This window comes from Mustela nigripes, chromosome 1 (assembly GCF_022355385.1).
Source record: "Mustela nigripes isolate SB6536 chromosome 1, MUSNIG.SB6536, whole genome shotgun sequence".
Taxonomy (NCBI): Eukaryota; Metazoa; Chordata; class Mammalia; order Carnivora; family Mustelidae; genus Mustela; species Mustela nigripes.
Genome location: NC_081557.1, coordinates 49742554 through 49761779, shown reverse-complemented (window position 1 = coordinate 49761779; position 19226 = coordinate 49742554). Strand labels below are relative to the sequence as shown.

Genomic DNA, 19226 nt, shown 5'->3' with positions numbered 1-19226 from the left:
CTCTTTTATCTTCCCTAAAAGAGACTCAGCAATGAGTAATTCTACAACCAAAATACCAGTTCTGACCTGAAAAATTTTGCCCAACCTCCCACTGGGCTTCACTTGAAAGCAGTGGCCTGCTGAACCTTCAGTGTCAATTCAGAGAAGCATTTTAACTTAAGGTAACTGCTATTTTGACAGCTCTCCCTTAGTGTTATACCTTAGAAGGAAATCTGAGTGTCCTATTGTTGCCTTTAGAGACCAACGCAAAGAAACCAAAATAACTTCAGAACTGCAACTGTTGAGTTTTAGAAAAGTACATGCAATGCTAAGAATGCTCTGGGCTCCCACAGACCTCAGCGTAGGGGTACCCCACAGCAGCAGTGGAGTACAGGAGAGAAAGATCTGTCACTTATTAGTTATGTGACTCTTCAGGAGAATGAAGTTACTTTCTATCTCCAGACCTCAGTTTTTTCATCTGTAAAACTGGGACAATACCATCAACGTCAATTTTTATAAAGTACATAGCATAATGAGAGCTCCGTATGTGTGAGATACATACTGAGATACACATACTCATACATAGCCTTTTCACACACACCAATACCCATTCACGTGCACACGCATATATACACCCTAAAAGACTGGTGTAAGGATTAGAGCTCATGTAGTACCTTGCACAGAGTCTAGCTCAATAAATGATTGCTATTATGTACAAAAGTATGAACTTACTAATACCCAAAATAGGAAAAATATCAGAGGTCACTTAGACTAGTGGTTCTCAAAGAGGTATCCTTGGACCAGTTGCATGAGCATTAGCATCACCTGGGAATGTGTAAGAAACGCAAATTCTATGCCCTCACTCAGGATTTACTGAATCAGAAAAAATAAGGGTGGAGTCCAAAAATTTGTGTTTAAAAAGCCCCCCAGGTGGTGATTTGGATGCACACTTAGTTTGAGAACCAGTGACTTAGATCAGGGTTTGACAAACTATTTTTAGAAAGGACGCATGATGAATGTTTTGCTTTTACAGTCTGTGTCACAACTATTCTGCCAGTGTGAAAGCAGCCCTACACCATATGTAAGTGAACGACCATGGCCCTGTTCCAATACACAGGCAACAGAGCTTTAGAACTAAATATAGGTGGTAGTTGTATAACATTGTGAATGTATTAAATACCACCGAATTGTCTGCTTTAAAATGGTTACTTTTGTGGTTTGTGAATTTCACTCCAGTAGATTACTTTTAAAAAAAGAGGCAGTTAGTGGGACTTGGCTTACCAGCAGGAGTTTTCTGACTTCTGACCAAGATCAACCTTAATTCTTTGTGTAAACTCATTCCAGGTAACCTTAATTAGCAGTTATGTAACATCTCCCTGAATGACGAGTCACTCACTACCCACAAAGTGGTATTTTTTCACTACCGCCAGACCCTGATTCTATCTGGAGAGGTTTTTTTCATATACAGAGCCAAAATCTCCAACCCTATGCCTTCTATCCATAGGGAGTTTACTTATGTTATGATCCTCTGTTTCACTAAAAGATTCAATGCCAGATTGCTTGAAAGGATGAGATCACTCTAACTGGGGAAATAGTGAAGGGAAACATGCTTCCGTGCTAAAGAGAAAATATAATCCCTTAAAGATACTCCACAGGGGCGCCTGGCTGGCTCAATTGGTGGAATATAACTCTTGATCTCGGAGTTGTGAGTTCAAGCCCCACAACGGGTGTAGAGATTACTTAAAAATAAAATCTTAAAATAAAAATAAAAGATATTCCACAGGATGGACTGACTTCTCACATACACACATGCCCTTCAGCTGTAGATTTTTATTAGATGGAGAATGTCTTAGGTTGGCCCAAAGGAAAGTGGTGAGAGTTGGGAAGCACTCCTCTTTATAAGAGAGGAGGCATTCCTGGCTAATGGGGACTGGTAGTTATGATAGCTAAAAGTCAGGGTCTTCTGCTTAACTTTGACCACTCAATATCACGAGTCCTGACATGAGAGTCTGCAGTGAGCTAGTTCAACTTGGCCAACAGTTCTTCCAGCTCTGGCCGAGCTTTGAATCTTCCCTTGAAGTCTTCTTCAGTGTGCTGGGGAGAAGAAAATGAAAATAAGGGGGAATTACTGCAGAGCTTTCAGTTATTCAAATATACACAGCATTAAAAAAAAAAAAAAATCCATCAGCCAGCTCTGTGGGGAATGATTCAGATTTGACTAGACTTGTATTAGATACCAGACTTGTATTCGATACCAAGGATTCTGAATCGGACTTCCTCCCTGCCTAAAGAGAACCTAGAGTCAGTGAGAGAAGACAGACATATAAAGAATGAATGTCAAATGCTATGAGTATCTCATTAGAAGCACTTAAAGAGACACAATGCCCAAATTCTCCATCTACGATCAGAAATAACAGACCTAGGGACTGGAATATTTAAGTCAGTATGACCAGCGCATTTTCCCCTGTACACAGATCTGTGTGAAACCCAAGTAACAAGAAGAGGACTGATAAGCATGGGCTTAGAACAAGGACAGGTGGATACAGCCGACGGCATCAGTCAAAAATGACCTGATGGATCTGTGTCATAACAATGCTTAGCTTGGCAAATGAACCCAAATACTCAGTGTTTAGGCTGAGGTTCCTAATGTTTTCCAAGTTTTCTATGCCAGTTTTCCTTCTGATTGGCATTCGTTTCTCAGCCAAGCCTTGAAGATCCAGAAAACTCCTCTTTAATTTCCGTATTTGTGGGCGCCTGGGTGGCTCAGTGGGTTAAGCCGCTGCCTTCGGCTCAGGTCATGATCTCAGGGTCCTGGGATCGAGTCCCGCATCGGGCTCTCTGCTCAGCAGGGAGCCTGCTTCCTCCTCTCTCTCTCTCTGCCTGCCTCTCTGCCTACTTGTGATCTCTCTCTGTCAAATAAATAAATAAAATCTTTAAAAAAAAAAAAATAATAATTTCCGTATTTGTGTTCTGACTAGTTATACTGTATATAATCTTGAATCATGTTCTTTCTATACACAATTATGGGCTCACCCCTAACATCGGAATACTGTGACGGAGTTCAGCTCCTGTGGTCCTTTCAGCATCAGCTCTGATGCACTGGAAGGGCCAGTAAAATGATTACGGTAAAACCGGTCTGCACAGCTTTCTTGTTTATTATCCACATTTCTGTCCTGTTTCTAAAACCAGATGCTCTTATCCATATTTTGAGCACAGGTGGGCCACCAGGGAGCCTCTTCTCAAACTAGCACCTACCTCCTTCACTGATAATCTCACTCCTTCGGGAAGATTGCTTTGGATTATTTCCAAGAAAATCTCTGCAAATGTAGCACTCAAACCGCTGATCTGCAAAAGGAAAGGAGATGAGAGACGGTAGTGAAAGCCAGGTGACTGGCAGACATGGCATGGGCTCAAATATCAGCTTCAGCAGCTACAGGGCCCGTGGGTGGAGGGTTAACACGCAGAGCTGGTTTCAGAGCCCAGCCTCTACAGGATTTCTCTTGTCATCAGTCAAGGGATCTGCTTGCTGACATAGTCATGGCCCCAATATCTGCCCCTATAGACAATGGATGTCATATCTCGACTAAGAAGTTATCAAGTCCAGGACGATTTTCTGATTCAACTCAGATTTACATATAAACCTGATTGGTGTCAGACACTGTGTGAAGAATCCAGAGGTGAATCAGATGTGTGGTACAGAGACATGCAGGGGGCTGCAGGAACCCACAAGAGAAATCTCTACCTAACTTGGGAGGTGGGGTCAAAGACAGCCTCCAAAAAAGGTAACTTCTAGGTGGAGTCTTGAAGAAAAACAGGAGTTTATTAAAGTAGGTGCCACGCTCAGGGCCACCTGGGTGGCTCATGGGTTTAAAAAATAAATAAATAGGGGTGCCTGCGTGGTTTAGTGGGTTAAAGCCTCTGCCTTTGGCTCAGGTCATGATCCCAAGGTCCTGAGATCAAGCCCTACTCTCCCTTTCTGGCTGCCCCTCCCCCACACACATTTGCATATACTTATATAGAAAATCTTAAAAAAAAAAAAAGTAAGCTCCATGCACTGCATGGAGCCAGGTGCAGGGCTTGAACTCATAACCCCGAGATGAAGACCCAAGCTGAGATCAAGAGCTGAGCCCTTAACCAACTGAGACACCCAGGCACCCCAGTACTTAATTATTTTTTTTTAATATATATATTTTTTAATTTATTTATTTGACAGACAGATCACAAGTAGGCAGAGAGGCAGGCAGAGAGAGAGAGAGGAGGAAGCAGGCTCCCTGCTGAGCAGACAGCCAGATGTGGAACTTGATCCCAGGACCCTGGGATCATGACCCCAGCCGAAGGCAGAGGCTTAACCCACTGAGCCACGCAGTGGCTCAGTACTTAATTATTTTTAAAGTTAGCATAGATTTAAGGTGATACCACCTAAACATTCATCTCATTATCTTGCTGATATACCTCTTGAATGGATCTAAAAGGGGTGCTGTTCATACATTAGAATATTATTCGGCAATAAAAAGGAATGAAGCGCTGACACGTGCTACAACATGGAGAAACCCTGAAAACATGCTAAGTGGAAGAACGGCATAAAAGACCCTATATTGTACGGTTCCGTTTAAATGTCCCGAAGAGGTAAAACCACAGAGGCAGAAAGAGATTAGTGGTTGTCAGAAGCTGAGAAAAGGGGGAGAAAGGAGTGACTGTAAATGGGTAGTTTCTTTTTGGGGTGATGAAATTGATTGTGGTGATATTTGCATTAACTGTGAATATATTAAAACCCATTTAACTGTACACGTTAAAAGAGTAAACTGTGTATGAATAAAACTCTCAATAAAGCTGTTATAAAAAAGGTGATATTGGGCACCTGGGTGGCTCAGTTGGTTAAACGACTGCCTTTGGCTCAGGTCATGATCCTGGAGTCGTGGAAGTCCTACATCAGGTTCCCTGCTCGGCAGGGAGTCTGCTTCTCCCTCTGACCCTTCCCCTTCTCATGCTCTCTCTCTCTCATTCTCTCTCTCAAATAAATAAATAAAATCTTAAAAACTTTTTAAAAAGCGGGTGAAATTAATTGTGTATTTTTAATAACTCTGGGCACCCTCATGGTAGTGTGGTTCTCGCCCATCTGTCTCTGCAGTAAAACAACAGAAACCATGGCTAGATTTAAAGGGAAGCCACAGAGGGGTTTTGCTCTCAGCATCGGGCTCTCTGCTCAGTGGGGAACCTGCTTCCCCCTCTCTCTCTCTGCCTGCCTCTCTCCCTACTTGTGATCTCTCTCTCTGTCAAATAAATAAATAAAATCGTAAAAAAAAAAAAAAAGAACTAAAACCTAAAGAATATTATCATTCAAGATGCAGCCAAGAGGAAGAGAAGGGCATGGTAGAAAAAGAAAAAAGCCGGGAGAGAGGCAAATATGTTTCAAGGTTCTCCCAGAGTACCTACCTGAACCACTCGCTCATGGGTGGTGAGAACTGAGTCCGGGAGCATTTTGCTGCCTTGGTCCTGTAGCCGCAACACCTCCATGGTTTTGGTGGGCATAGCGTAACTGTAGGGAGAAAGAGGGGGTTATGAAGAAGGCTCCCTTAAGTTAGTGCCACTTCTACCAGGGGAGTCCCTGAGTACAGACACTGCTGCAATGCAGTAGCTCCTGGAATCTAGGGCTCTTCCTCTGCAGCCAGAGGGAAGGAACCTGTTCCTCCTAAACCTTCTCCAGAAGCCTCTTAACTCCCTGAGGGAAAAGACCATGTAGAATACCTTTCTGCATCCCCAGTTCTTGCCTGACACAACACTGAATAAAATCTGGTGATTAATAACTTATTTGCTGCTACTAAAGAAAAGCCAGTTCTAAATGAATAAGTGTCAGGGCACCTGGGTGGCTCAGTGGGTTAAGCCTCTGTGCCTCTGCCCAGGACCTCTGCCTGGTCCTGGGATCAAGCCCCACATCAGGCTCTCTGCTCAGCAGGGAGTCTGCTTCCCTTTCTCTCTCTCTGCCTGCCTCTCTGCCTGCTTGTGATCTCTGTCTGTCAAATAAATAAAATCTTTTAAATAAATAAATAAATAAATAAATAAATAAATAAAAGAATCAATGTCATCACTTTGGAGGCTAACCTTGGGTATGTAACCTCTTCTGGAGAAATGAGGCATGAAACCCAACTTTTTTCAAAGAGCAAGATTTCTCAACCTCAGCACTATTAACATTTTAGACCAAATAATTCTTTGTTGTGGGGGGCTGGCCTATGTATTCCTAATCGCTAACCACAAGATGCTGGTAGTACCCTCTGAAGTGGTAATAATAAAATTATCCCCAGAGGCGCCTGGGCAGCTCAGTTGGTTAAGTGTCTGACTTCAGCTCAGGTCATGATTCCAGGGTCCTGGGATTGGCCCTGCCTCAGGTTCTGCACTCAGTGGGGAGGCTGCTTCTCTTCCTCCTTCTGCCCCTCCCTCTGCTCATGCTCTCTCTTTCTCTCTCTCAAATAAATAATAAATAAAATTTTAAAAAAAATCATCTCCAGACATTGTTAAATGTCCCCAGCTTGAGAAATACCATTGTAGAGATTGCTTGCTATGACCAGCTTCATAGCAGTAAAAAGAATACTGGAGTTGAGGTAAAATCTTAGCCCTGTAGCTTATTAACAATATTTACTAAAGCAAGTTACTTGTCTCTCTGGGCCTCAGTTTCTTCCAGAATAAAGAAGATTACAATCTAGGTCCATATCAGTGTGTGAAGATCAGGCACAGTGATGAGATAGGATCAATGGCTACACAGAAATGTGGTACTGCTGCTGTGTTTGTCTTATCAAAAAGTTCACCAAAATGAAGATAAGTAAAATAACAACAGTAGAATTCCTGAATTTTCATGTCACAGAAAGTTTCATCAATTGATAACAAGGGGGATGGCCCTCTACAAAATGAATAATGGAAATAACAGAAAATGGATGAGAGACACAACAGTCAGTCCTGGATTTAAATATTGGCCCTGTCAATACCTATTTAATGCCGGACAAATTAATTCAACTTTTGAGTCTCAGATTCTTTAGCTACAAAACGGAGATAATAAAGATAATAATACCTAGTTCATAAGATTGTTGCAATGATTAAATGACATTACATGAGCAATTTGCCTATCATAATAGGCCTACAAACGCCAGTTCCCTTGCTCTTACAAACAGTAAATCCTAGGTATTACAAACTCTTCCAGGTAACCTCCCTAAATAACATTCCTTCCCACTTTCCTGCACAATATCTGACCTCCTCTTCCAGTTCAAATTTGGTAATAACTTCCCTACATAAATAAGGACACATTCATAGTCTTGTTATGGAAGAGCAAATAAAATAACTATGCAAAGCTTTCAGGAAAGTAAAAAGCACTCCAAAACACTGTTTTTCCTTCTTGACATTCTGCAGATAAGACTGACTGACTGCCACTGAGCATGCATTTTATTCTTCCAACACTTGCTTTAGCAAGATGTCATTTATTTGTTTGTTCATTCATTCATTCATTCAACAAACATTTACTGAAAGCTTGTTCTGTCCTAGGCATGCTGGTGGGCAATAGGCAGCCTATGCTTTTTTTTTTTTTTTAAAGATTTTATTTATTTATTTGATAGAGAGCAAGAGAAGCAACTCAAGCAGGGGGAGTAGGAGAGGGAGAAGCAGGTTTCCCCCTGAGCAGGAAACCTGATGCAGGGCTCGATACCAGGACCCTGGGATCATGACCTGAGCCCATGACCTGAGCTGAAGGCAGATGTTTAATGACTGAGCCACCCAGGTGCCCCCAGCCTGTGCTTTAAAGGAGCTTGCTAAGAGTGTTTTGGAGAGGCAAACGTCTTCACTACAGTAAGACAAAGGCAATAATAGGCATGCAGTGAATATTACAGGGACAAGAGAGAGAAGGGGGCTCAGAGAAGACTTCACAAGTGAGATAGGCTTTAACCAAGATGTTAAGAATAAACATATAGGTGTTTGCCTGGAGAACATTCCAAAAAGTGAAGCAGATATCTACAAAGGCATCAGAGGCCCTCAAAGAGAACTAACAGAAAAGCTAGACATAGTTTGATAAAGAAATACTGGAACTCTGTTCATTTCAAGGTAGAATAGGCCTTTGAGTAGTTAAGAATATAGGTAATTTCTCTTTAGTGTCTATACTTTTCTGTACTTTACAAATTTTCTGCAATAAACATTACTTGTGGGGGGCACCTGGGTGGCTCAGTCATTAAGAGTCTGCCTTTGGCTCGGGTCATGATCCTGGGGTTCTGGGAACAAGCCCCACATTGGTCTCCCTGCTCAGCAGGAAGCCTGCTTTTCCCTCTCCCTCTTGCCCCTGCTTATGTTCCCTCTCTGGCTCTGTCTCTGTCAAATAAATAAATAAAACCTTAAAGAAAAAAAGAAGAAGAAAATAAACATTACTTGGATGATCAGACAGGAAAAAAAGAAGGGAAGAAATGAAATAACATAATGTCAAAAATCAATCTAAAATGACAAAATAATGCTACCTTCGGGGAGTACTACCTGGGAAGGGACACAGGGGAGCCTGCTGGGTGCTAGGAAACTTAGATATCTGTGGAGGCTACTAAATATAAATGATACCTCAATTTTACTTTTTTTAAAGATTTTTTTTTTTTTTTTATATTTAAGAGAGACAGAGCATGCGTGTTCGTGAGTAGGGGCCAGGAAGCGCAGAGGGAGAGGGAGAATGAGAGAGAGCCTCAAGCAGACTTGTGGGCTAGCACGACTCCCCATGCAAAGCCCCATCTCATGACCCCAGACCACGATCTGAGCTGAAATCAAGAGTTGGATGCTTAACTCTGGCTGAGCCACCCAGGCGCCCCGTACCTCCATTTTAAACAGTGTAAGTGGACTTCAAGAAAAAGGGGGCGGGGAGAGTAGCCTTACAGAAAGTGATGCTGAGCCATGCTTTTATTCTCCATAAAACACAGGGGCTAGATCAGCTTCAGGCTGGGAAGCTGCTCCCACATGAGTTGAGATTTCCGTCTCCAGGCAGCTGCTCAGAAAGGGAGGCAGGCAAATTAAGAGACCTGCAGGCCAGGCTTCTTCCTCTACCCTCCTGGGTGAGTTGCAGCTGCATCAGTGCAAACCATTTATAGAACAAAAGCCAGCACACCGCTCCCCTGCCCAATTCCATCTCAAGGTCAGAGCCCTACCCTGCCACTCCCAGAGGAAAAAATGGATCATGATGAAATGAAAATAAGAAGAAAAGAAAATCATTTCATCTCTGAAAAGCTGGGCAGTGAGAATGCCCAACAATGGTCTGAAAACCTCAATCAATGCAGGGCAGTGAGTTGCTGAAAACGAACATCTCTTTGTGCTCTATGCTATTTGGAGCAAAGAGCAGAAAAGAGACAAAAAGCAGGACATCATTCAGTCTGCTATTCTAGGAATCATGTCCATGACTATTGAAACTCAGTCCAAGTCAGTGAATATTTATTCAGTGCTTACTATGTGTCAGGGATTGGGCAAGGTCTTAGGGTTAAACTGTTAATGAAGACAGGAACAGTCCTTGCCTTAGAGATCTTAGAGTCTAAGAAGGAAGGTCAATAATCATCAAGTAATTACAAGGGCAAGGAGTGGGCACTATGAAAAGGAACTTACATAACCTTTATTTCTCCTAAATATATAACATAAAGACCTAATTTGATGAGGTGCTCTGAAGAAGTGACATCCAATATGAAGCCTAAGAAAGCAGCAGGGGTTAGTTACATAAAGGGGAAAGAGTATTCGAAGTTTTAGAGAGAGCAAGCATATGCACAGGTCCAGAGGTGGAAGGGGATAAAAAACAAAGTCCATGTTAACTGGAGGGAGAGGGAGAGGGAAATGGAAATGAGATGAGAAGCAAGCCCAGGCCATAGGGCACCTAGCAAACCATGTGAGAAACTTTAATTTTGACCCTAAAGGAATGGGAACCCAGAGAAGGATTTTAAGCATGGTTGTAACCTGATCCTATTTCCATTCTAGAAAGATCACACTGAAAGCTGTGTGGAGAACCAATTATGAGGAATTAAGAATTTGAAAAAAAGTGGGTTCAAATCCAGACCTTGCTTTGTATTAGATGTCTGACCATGGGCAAGCGTCTATTATATTAACAACAACAATAATAATAGCAGCCAAATGTTGCTGGGAACAGTTATAATATATTTAATATTATAATATATAATATTATATATATATATATTAGCAACCTCATTTTACAGATGAGGAAACCAAGATACAGAGTTTAAGTAAACTGCACAATGCCACACCATAAGAATGCTGCAGAACAAGAGTAAAACCCAGGCAGTCTAGCTACAGCTTTCATTTGTGAATATGTGCAAGGTGCTTTTTTGAATTAAGCAACATTATACAAAAAAGGTCAGAGTGGTTGGCTAATAGTAGGTGCTCAACAAATGCTACTGCCTCCCTGCCTTTACTCAAATGAAGCCAGAGCTTTCCAAAGCCAGGTTTTAAAATCAACACATTTTAAGAAGTCCTTCTGAAAATTTAAAGTGCTATTCCAGAGAGCTGACCTACTATAGATATGATAATATTCTGTAAATCACATTTAATGCCTCTTTGCCACCCCAAATCTCTGCCAGCTAAAAAAACAAAAAACAAAAACCCATTAATTATTAATAACAGTATTATTTATAGGGCATTTGCAATGTTCCTGTCTCTCTGCTACGTGCTATCATATACTACTTATTTAATTTTCAGAACTTAAAGTTGTAAGAAAATTATCATCCCCATTATATAGATGAGGAAACTGAGGTTCAGAATTTACCAAGGTCAGTTGCCACTAGCTGGTAGAACTAGAATCTGAACACAGGCAGTTTGATTCCAAAGCCTGTGCTTATAACCATTTGTTACTCAAAGTATGGTCTGTAGACAAGCTGCTGGTGAACAAACTGCTTGTCATCAGTCTGTGACAAGTTAAGAAGCAGGCAACAGGCACTAATCATGCTATTTAATTCAGCAAACTTTTTTTTACAATAGCGAGACTTTCTGGATGAAGGATGCAAAGCACTAATGTACATTTTGGCATAAGCTTCTGATACCTTTGCAGAGTGGCACTTTGAGGAAGCATTGCTCTAAATTATTATGCTATTCAGCCTCCTTGAACTGATACTGCACTTTATCCTTCACTTACCACCTTGCACATTATGCTGTGTGTACACACACACACAAACACTCCCTGAAATCAGGGACATTCTCCTCAGTCTCCTCTAGTTGGGATGTCTATCTAGTACAGTATCTACCACATAGTAGGAAAAGGCTCAATCAGTAGTTTTTAAATTGATTTTAATTAAAGCACTTCCAGTAAACTTTAGGAAACATATCCCATGTATACCACACAACTGGATTGTGCAGTCATATTCAAGAATCTGTCATTCTTTCAACAATAGTTTTAATGTTCCCCATGTGGCAGGTCTTGTATTAGATGCTAAAGAAATAAAAAAAGAACACAGTTCTCGCTAACCAGAGGGGAGGGGAGCTGACATATGAATAGGTTATTACAGCCCATAGCACTGAAGTGACATATAGAAGTGTGTGTCAAGTATGGAAAGAGCAACCAACTCTCTGGGGTATCACGAAAAGATAAAGCACATCTTTAGTCCTAAAATAATTGAAGTACTATCAGCTGTGAGAGCTAAAGTCACAGCTTATTATCCAATCTTCTAGACAGCATGTTTAGCACAGTTACACCAAGTTATAAAGGTTATAAAAGTTCAAACTTAGGGGCGCCTGGGTGGCTCAGTGGATTAAGCCTCTGCCTTCGGCTCAGGTCATGATCTCAGGGTTCTGGGATGGTGCCCCACATCGGGCTCTCTGCTGAGCAGAGAGCCTGCTTCCTCCTCTCTCTGCCTGCCTCTCTGCCTACTTGTCTGTCTGTCAAATAAATAAATAAAATCTTAAAAAAAAAGTTCAAACTTAGCTTAAGGACTAAGACCTCCTATAATTAAAAATACTGGAGTCAGGCAGAAATGGGCTAAATCTAGGCCACTTACTGGTTCTGTGACTTCTGGGTTTTCTGAGCCTTGGTTTCCTCATCTGTAAAATGGGAATATACTACTATCTAATGAGTAAGAAAGTATAACTCTTGCCATATCCACATATTGTGCCAGTTATTACCTTGCCACAATGACAAACCACCCAAATGATTATTTATTAAATATTTTTCTTTAAATCAATTCACTTAAAAAGTTAATTTAAAAAATAAACTTTTGGGGCACCTGGGTGGCTCAGTGGGTTAAAGCCTCTGCCTTCGGCTCAGGTCATGATCTCAGGGTCCTGGGATCGAGCCCCACATCGGGCTCTCTGTTCAGCGGGGAGCCTGCTTCCCCTTCTCTCTCTGCCTGCCTCTCTGTCTACTTGTGATCTCTCTCTGTCAAAATAAATAAATAAAATTTTTTAAAAAATAAACTTTTTATAGAGCAACGGGAATTCATGTTGCTGATGAGAGAAAAAAAACAGTATATATACCCACTTTGGAAAATAGTTCGGCAGTTTCTTATAAATTTAAAAATCCACTGCACTTACCATTTGACCCAGCAATTACATAGAGAAATGAAAACTCATGTTCTCACAAAAACCTGTACATGTTTATAGTGGCTAAATTTATAACTGCCAAAAGCTGCTAATAACACAAATGTCCTTCAACCATGGAACGGATAAACAAACATACAACCATTCAATGAAATGCTAATTAGCAACAAAAAGGAACAAACTACTTGATCCAGGCAACAAAAGACCTGAATCTCAAATACATTATCCTAAGAGAGAGAATTCAGACTCAAAAGGAAAAATACTGTATATTTCCACTTACATCACCTTCTGGAAAAGGCAAAACTATAGGGACAGAACACAGATCAGGAGTTGTGAGGGACTGGGGGGGAAAGGGAGGGATTAACTACAAAGGCAGGAGAGAACTTCTTGGGATAATGTAAATGTTCTGTATCTTATAGTATGATGGTATTTACTGCGTGCATTTATGAAAGCTCAGAAAATTGTTCACTAAAAGGGTGAACTGTACTGAAAGAGTGCATTTGTGAAAGCTCAGAAAATTGTTCACTAAAAGGGTAAATTATATCTCAATAAGCCTGACTTTATATTGCTATTATAAATGGAAGACCCGGGGTGCCTGGGTGTCTCAGTGGGTTGAGCCTCTTCCTTCAGCTCAGGTCATGATCTCGGGGTCCTGGGGTCAAGTCCTATATTGGGCTCTCTGCTCGGCAGAGAGCCTGCTTGCCCCCCCTCCCTCCCTCCACTGCACCTTCTTCTCTGCTTACTTGTGGTTTCTCTCTCTGTGTGTTAAATAAATAAATAAAATCTTTTAAGATAAATAAATAAATAAATGGAAGACCGGGGCTCCTGGGTGGCTCAGTCATAAGCATTTGCCTTTGGCTCAGGTCACGATCCCAGAGTCCTGAGATCAAGCCCCACCTTGGGCTCCCTGCTCTTCAGGAAGCCTGCTTCTCCCTCTTCTGCTCCCTGTGCTTGTGTTCCCTCTCTGGTGCTCTCTCTCCCCATCAAATAAATAAATAAATAAAATCCTTAAAAATAAATAAATAAAAGAAAATAAATGGAAGACCAGTATCAGCTGCCTTCAAGAGAAACTTTTTTTAAAAAGTACAATGGGTGGGGCGCCTGCGTGGCTCAGTGGGTTAAGCCGCTGCCTTCGGCTCAGGTCATGATCTCAGAGTCCTGGGATCGAGTCCCGCATCGGGCTCTCTGCTCAGCAGAGCGCCTGCTTCCCTCTCTCTCTCTCTGCCTGCCTCTCCATCTACTTGTGATTTCTCTCTGTCAAATAAACAAATAAAATCTTAAAAAAAAAAAAAAGTACAATGGGGTGGCCTGGATGGCTCAGTTGGTAGAACACATGACTCTTGTTCTCAGGATCATGAGTTCAAGCCCCACTTTGGGCCTAGAGCTTACTTTAAAAAAAAAAAAAAAAAAAAAAGTATAATGAAAAGAAAAAAAATGTTGTAAAATTCTAGCTAGATACTATGCTAGCCAAAGACTCTGAGTCTGAGGCCTCTTCTCCATTATGAAGATCAGGAAGTGGCTAGAGAGTGGTGTTAAGGACATACCAGATCCACACACAAGAATTTCTCCTTGACATAATTAGGTTGAATGAGAATTAAAAGGGAAGAAATTTCTCACCATGTGATTTAATGTTATTTAAAGTCAACTACAGGGTATCCCACACTTTCTGAAACATGGAGATAAGATATGTAAAGTGCCTGGCCTGGAATAGATAGCCAGTTAAGTGTTAGTTCTCCTCCCCTACAGTTTTCCAACAAATCCAAAGAGCAAATGAGAAGCAAAGTAGGCAAAGAAACCCTAAATTAATGGGGAGATAAGCCTTGTTAATGGACCAGGGGAATCAAAATCAGTGTCAATTCTCTTCAAATTGACCTACAGATCCACCATAATCCCAATAAGATTCCATCAGTTTCCTTTATGTAGAAATCAACAAACTTATTCTAAAATTTTTATAGAAAGCCAAAGGATCTAGAATAGCCAAAATAATTATGAAAAAAAAAAAAAAAAGAACAAAGATTAGTTTCAGTAATCAAGCTACAGTAATCAAGACAATATGGTATTGGTATAAGTTAGATACATAAATCACCATAATAGAATGGAGTCCAGAAATAGACCCACATATGCATGGTTAACTGACTTTCAAAAAGTGCTAAGACAATGAGATAAAGATAGAAAATCTTTTTAACAAATGGTGTTGGAACAACTGGATATTTAAATGAAGGGGAAAAAAAGAACTTTGACCCATATCTTACACCATATACAAAAAAACAAAAACAACTAAAAGTGGATCATGAACCTAAATGTAAAACTTAAAACTATAGAACATATAGAAGAAAACAGAGGAGAATATCTTTGTGATCCTGAGTTAGACAAAGTTGTCTCAGATATAATACCAAAAGCATGACTGATAAAAGAAAAAATTTATAAACTGAACCTCATCAAACTTATAAAAAAGTCTGCCTTCCAAAGGACTCAGCTAAGAAGATGACAAGATAAGTCAAAGACAGGGAGAAAATATTTGCAAAACACATACTGTAAAAAAAAAAAAAAAAACAACCACCTGGTATCCAAAAATAGAAAAAGAATTTCCATAATTCAATAATAAGGAGACAAACAACCCAATTTTAAAAATGGACAAAAGAGTTGGACATGTCATCACAGCAGATATAGAGGATGCAAATAAGCATATGAAAAGATGTTAAAAATCATTATGTACTAGGGAAATGAAAATCAAAAACTATGAGATACCACTCTATAAGAATAGCTTTAGAAAAAAAACTGATGATATCAAATGCTGACCAGGAAAAGGAATTACTGTAACTCACACATTGGTAGGAAAACAAAATGATGCAGCCACTTTGGAAAACAGATGTTGGTTTTTCATAAAGTTAAACATACAGTCACCATACAACCCTCAAGTCCCAGGCTTAGGTAGCTATCCAGGAGAAAAGATATATGCCCCACAAAGCATACAAGAAAATGCTTATGACAGCTTTATTCATAATCACCAATACACTGGAAGCAATGCAAATGTACATCAACTGGTGAGTGGATAAGGCAATTAAGGTCTACCACTTAATGGAATACTACTCGGCAATAAAAATTTCTAAAAACATGGAAGAATCTTAAATACATTATGCTAAGTGAAAGAGGTCACACACAAAAAGCTACACACTGCATGATTCTATTTACATGATGATCTGGAGACTTAAAACAACAGGATAGAAAATCAGTTGTTGGTTGCCAGGGATATGACTACACCTGGGCACCAGGAAAATTTTGGAGTTAATGGAACTGTTCTGTATTCTGATTGTGCTAAACTATATGCCTAAAAAGGGTGAATTTTACCAAATGTAAATTATGTTTCAAAACCTCATTTATATATAAATATACAACTTCTATGTATTTATATATATATATAGAATGTATATTTATAAATATATATTTATAAATTTCAGGAATCAAATATATAATCAATATATCAAGTAACAATATATATAAATATATATTTGTAAATATATATTTATACAAATATACTCAATTATATACAAAATTTATATACAAAACTACAAAGCAGAGCATGCTACTCACACCAAGAATATCCCATGTAAAGGCTTCCTTCATACCTTTCCTCAACTTTAATGGATAGATGGTTACAGAGGTTGTGAACATATTGGGCATAACTCTCCACCACAGCCATGTCGTATGCAGTCAGGTGAATGTTTAAAACCCCATATTCATAATCTGTCCCCAAATTAATGGGTCTCACTTCCACTTTTGCCCTCTTCTTCTTGGGCTGAACAGAAAACAAAAGGAGAAAAGGAGATAGGAAAAAAAAAAGGAATTACACAAAAAATTCTAATCATCCCATCTTGATATCAAAGAAATTAATCTTTCAAATAAATTTGTTCACCATTTTTCTCTTAGGTTACCTTACCTTCAAACTGAAGTTCCCTTGGGAAGAAATGGGTAGCTTCCCTTGCTAGTCTGGGCTGTGACATCAGCCAACGAAAGGAGAGGGAATATTGCTGGCACTACTTTAACACAAATACAAGTGACTATCTTCTGCAATTAACTTGTTAGGAGACTCATCCCCTTTCCTGGTCCCCTCAGCTTCCCAATTTTCAAATTGGTGGAGTTATGCCAGATAACAGATTTTTTTTTTCTTATAAGAAACTCTTTTTTTTTTTTTTTAAAGATTTTACTTATTTATTTGACAGACAGAGATCACAAGTGGGCAGAGAGAGGAAGGGAAGCAGGCTCCCCGCTGAGCAGAGAGCCCGATGTGGGGCTTGATTCCAGGACCGGGGATCATGATCTGAGCCAAAGGCAGAGGCCCTAACCCACTGAGCTACCCAGGTGCCCCTGGATAACAGATTCTTAATCTAGAACCCATTGAGGGATTTCAAGTAGTCTATCAACCCCAAAATTTATATGCAAAATTTTACATGCATGCATATTTTTCTGAAAGAATTCTTAGCTTTAATCAGTATCTTAAAGAAATCAATTGCAAGGAAACGCAGCATTAGATATCTTCCAGCCCTCCTAGCTTTGAAATTCTGCAATCATTTAGTCTTCCTTTTAAGAATTGAGAAGTAGGGCGCCTGGGTGGCTCAGTCGTTAAGCATCTGCCTTCAGCTCAGGTCACGATCCCAGGGTGGTGGGATGGAGCCCCACATTGGGATCCCTGCTCAGTGGGAAGCCTGCTTCTCCCACTCCCCCTGCTTGTGTTCCCTCTCTCACTGTGTCTCTATCAAATAAACAAAATCTTTAAAAAAATTTTTTTAGTGAAAAATTTATTGCAATATAATATTCATACTGAAAAAATGCATATGAGTACACAGCTCAGTGAATTTTCCAAAGTGAAAATACTGGTATCATAAGCATCCTGAATAAGAAATAGACCACTATCAGCACTCCAAAACTCCTGCCCCCAAACTGATAACCACTATTCTTACTTCTAAAACCATCTGCCTGTTTTTAGAATTCATGAAAATGAAATGATAAATTATGTTCTCTTTTATATCTGGTTTCTTTCATTCATTATATTTGTAAGATTCATCATGTATTAGCTGAAACAACAGTTCTTTCCTTCTCATTCCTCTTGTGGTGTATTAAATGAATAGGCAACAATTTATTCTTTTTTACAACTGATGGAAATTTGGGTTGTTTCTAGTGTGTGCCATAACGAATTGTACTGCTACAAGTAGCAGTACATCCCTCTTGGTTCACGTTTCAGTGAACACGTGTATGCATTTCTATTGGGGATATACCTAGAATCTGAACTACTGACTTAGAGAGTATGCATATGTTCAAGTTTAGTAAGTACTCTAAAACAGTTTTACAAAGATGTTTCCAATTTAGTATACCACGAGAATTAATCAGAGTTCTACATCCTCTACATTCTTGCCAAAACAAAACTTAGTGTAGTCAGGTTTTCTGGTTTTAGCCATCCTGGTTGGTATGAAGTGATAATGAATTTGGGTTTTAACTTGCAGTTCCTCTAAGTCTATTGAGCCTGAGCACCTTTCCATTTGGATACTCTCTTTTGTAACCTGCCTATTCAAGTATTTTTTAAAAAGATTTTATTTATTTATCTGACAGAGAGAGACAGAGAGAGCACAAGCAATGGGAGTGGGAGAGGGAGAAGCAGGCTTCCCATTGAGCAGGGAGCCCAATATGGGGCTTGATCCCATGACCTCGGGATCGTAACCTGAGCTGAAGGCAGATGTTTAATGACTGAGCCACCCAGGTGGCCCTGTCAATTCATGTATTTAGCCCATTCTGCCTTTCTTTTATTGATTTGTAGAGATTCTTTCTATATTCTAGATACGAGCCTTTGTTAAATATACATGCTGCAAATATCTTCTCCCTCCTTGTAGCTTCTCTCTTCATTTTTTCGTGGTTTATCCTGATGAGCAGAAGTTCTTATTTTTAATGTAGTTCAACTTACTCATTCTTTTATGATTATAGTTATTTTTGTGTCCTGTTTAAGAAATTTCTATCTTAAGATCATGAAGATATTCTCATATGTTATCTTCTAGTAGTATGATTATTTTAACATTTACATTTAGACCTACAATCCACTTTTAAGTGATGTTTGTGTATGATGTGAAACAGAAGTCAAACATTTTTATTCATATGATCATCCAGTCCAGTTGATTTAGCGCCACTGCACGGTAGTGTCACCTTTGTCATATAAATGCCCACAGGTGTGTGGATCAGTTTCTGTACTCTTTATTCTGTTCCTTTAGGCTGTTTGTCTATCTTTGAGCCAGTATCACATCTCCTACTTATTGGAGATCTATAATAAGTCTTGCTATTCGACAGAAATAGTTCTTTTTTTTTTTAAGATTTTATTTATATATTTGTCAAAGAGGAAGTGAGTGAGAGAGCATAAGCAGGGGGAGCAGCAGGCTCCCTGCTGAGCAAGGAGCGGGATATGGGACTCAAACCCAGGACCTTTGGATCATGACTTGAGCTGAAGGCAGATGCTTAACCGACGAGCCACCCAGGCATCCCTAGAAATAGTTCTTTTATTTATTTATTTATTTATTTATTTATTTTTAAAGATTTTATTTATTTATCAGAGAGAGAGAGGGGGAGAGAGCGAGCACAGGCAGACAGAATGGCAGGCAGAGGCAGAGGGAGAAGCAGGCTCCCCGCTGAGCAAGGAGCCCGATGTGGGACTCGATTCCAGGACGCTGGGATCATGACCT

At 39.9% G+C, this 19226-nt stretch overlaps 1 protein-coding gene across 3 annotated transcripts in view; it reads right to left on the bottom strand.

Annotated features, from left to right (window-relative positions):
• Window positions 1-1794: 1794 nt before the first annotated feature.
• The window catches only part of MRPL48 (mitochondrial ribosomal protein L48), a 68982-nt gene continuing 51550 nt past the window's right edge, over window positions 1795-19226 (bottom strand). For 2 of the 3 annotated variants that reach the window (XM_059410401.1, XM_059410395.1), the window contains exons 5-8: window positions 16134-16303; window positions 5413-5515; window positions 3235-3324; window positions 1795-2073 (exon numbers count right to left, since the gene is read on the bottom strand). In XM_059410401.1, coding sequence (XP_059266384.1) covers window positions 1999-2073; window positions 3235-3324; window positions 5413-5515; window positions 16134-16303 — 438 coding nt within the window. In that variant the 3' untranslated portion in view covers window positions 1795-1998. The remainder of the gene's footprint in view (window positions 2074-3234; window positions 3325-5412; window positions 5516-16133; window positions 16304-19226) is intronic. The other variant, XM_059410410.1, reaches the window with a different exon arrangement.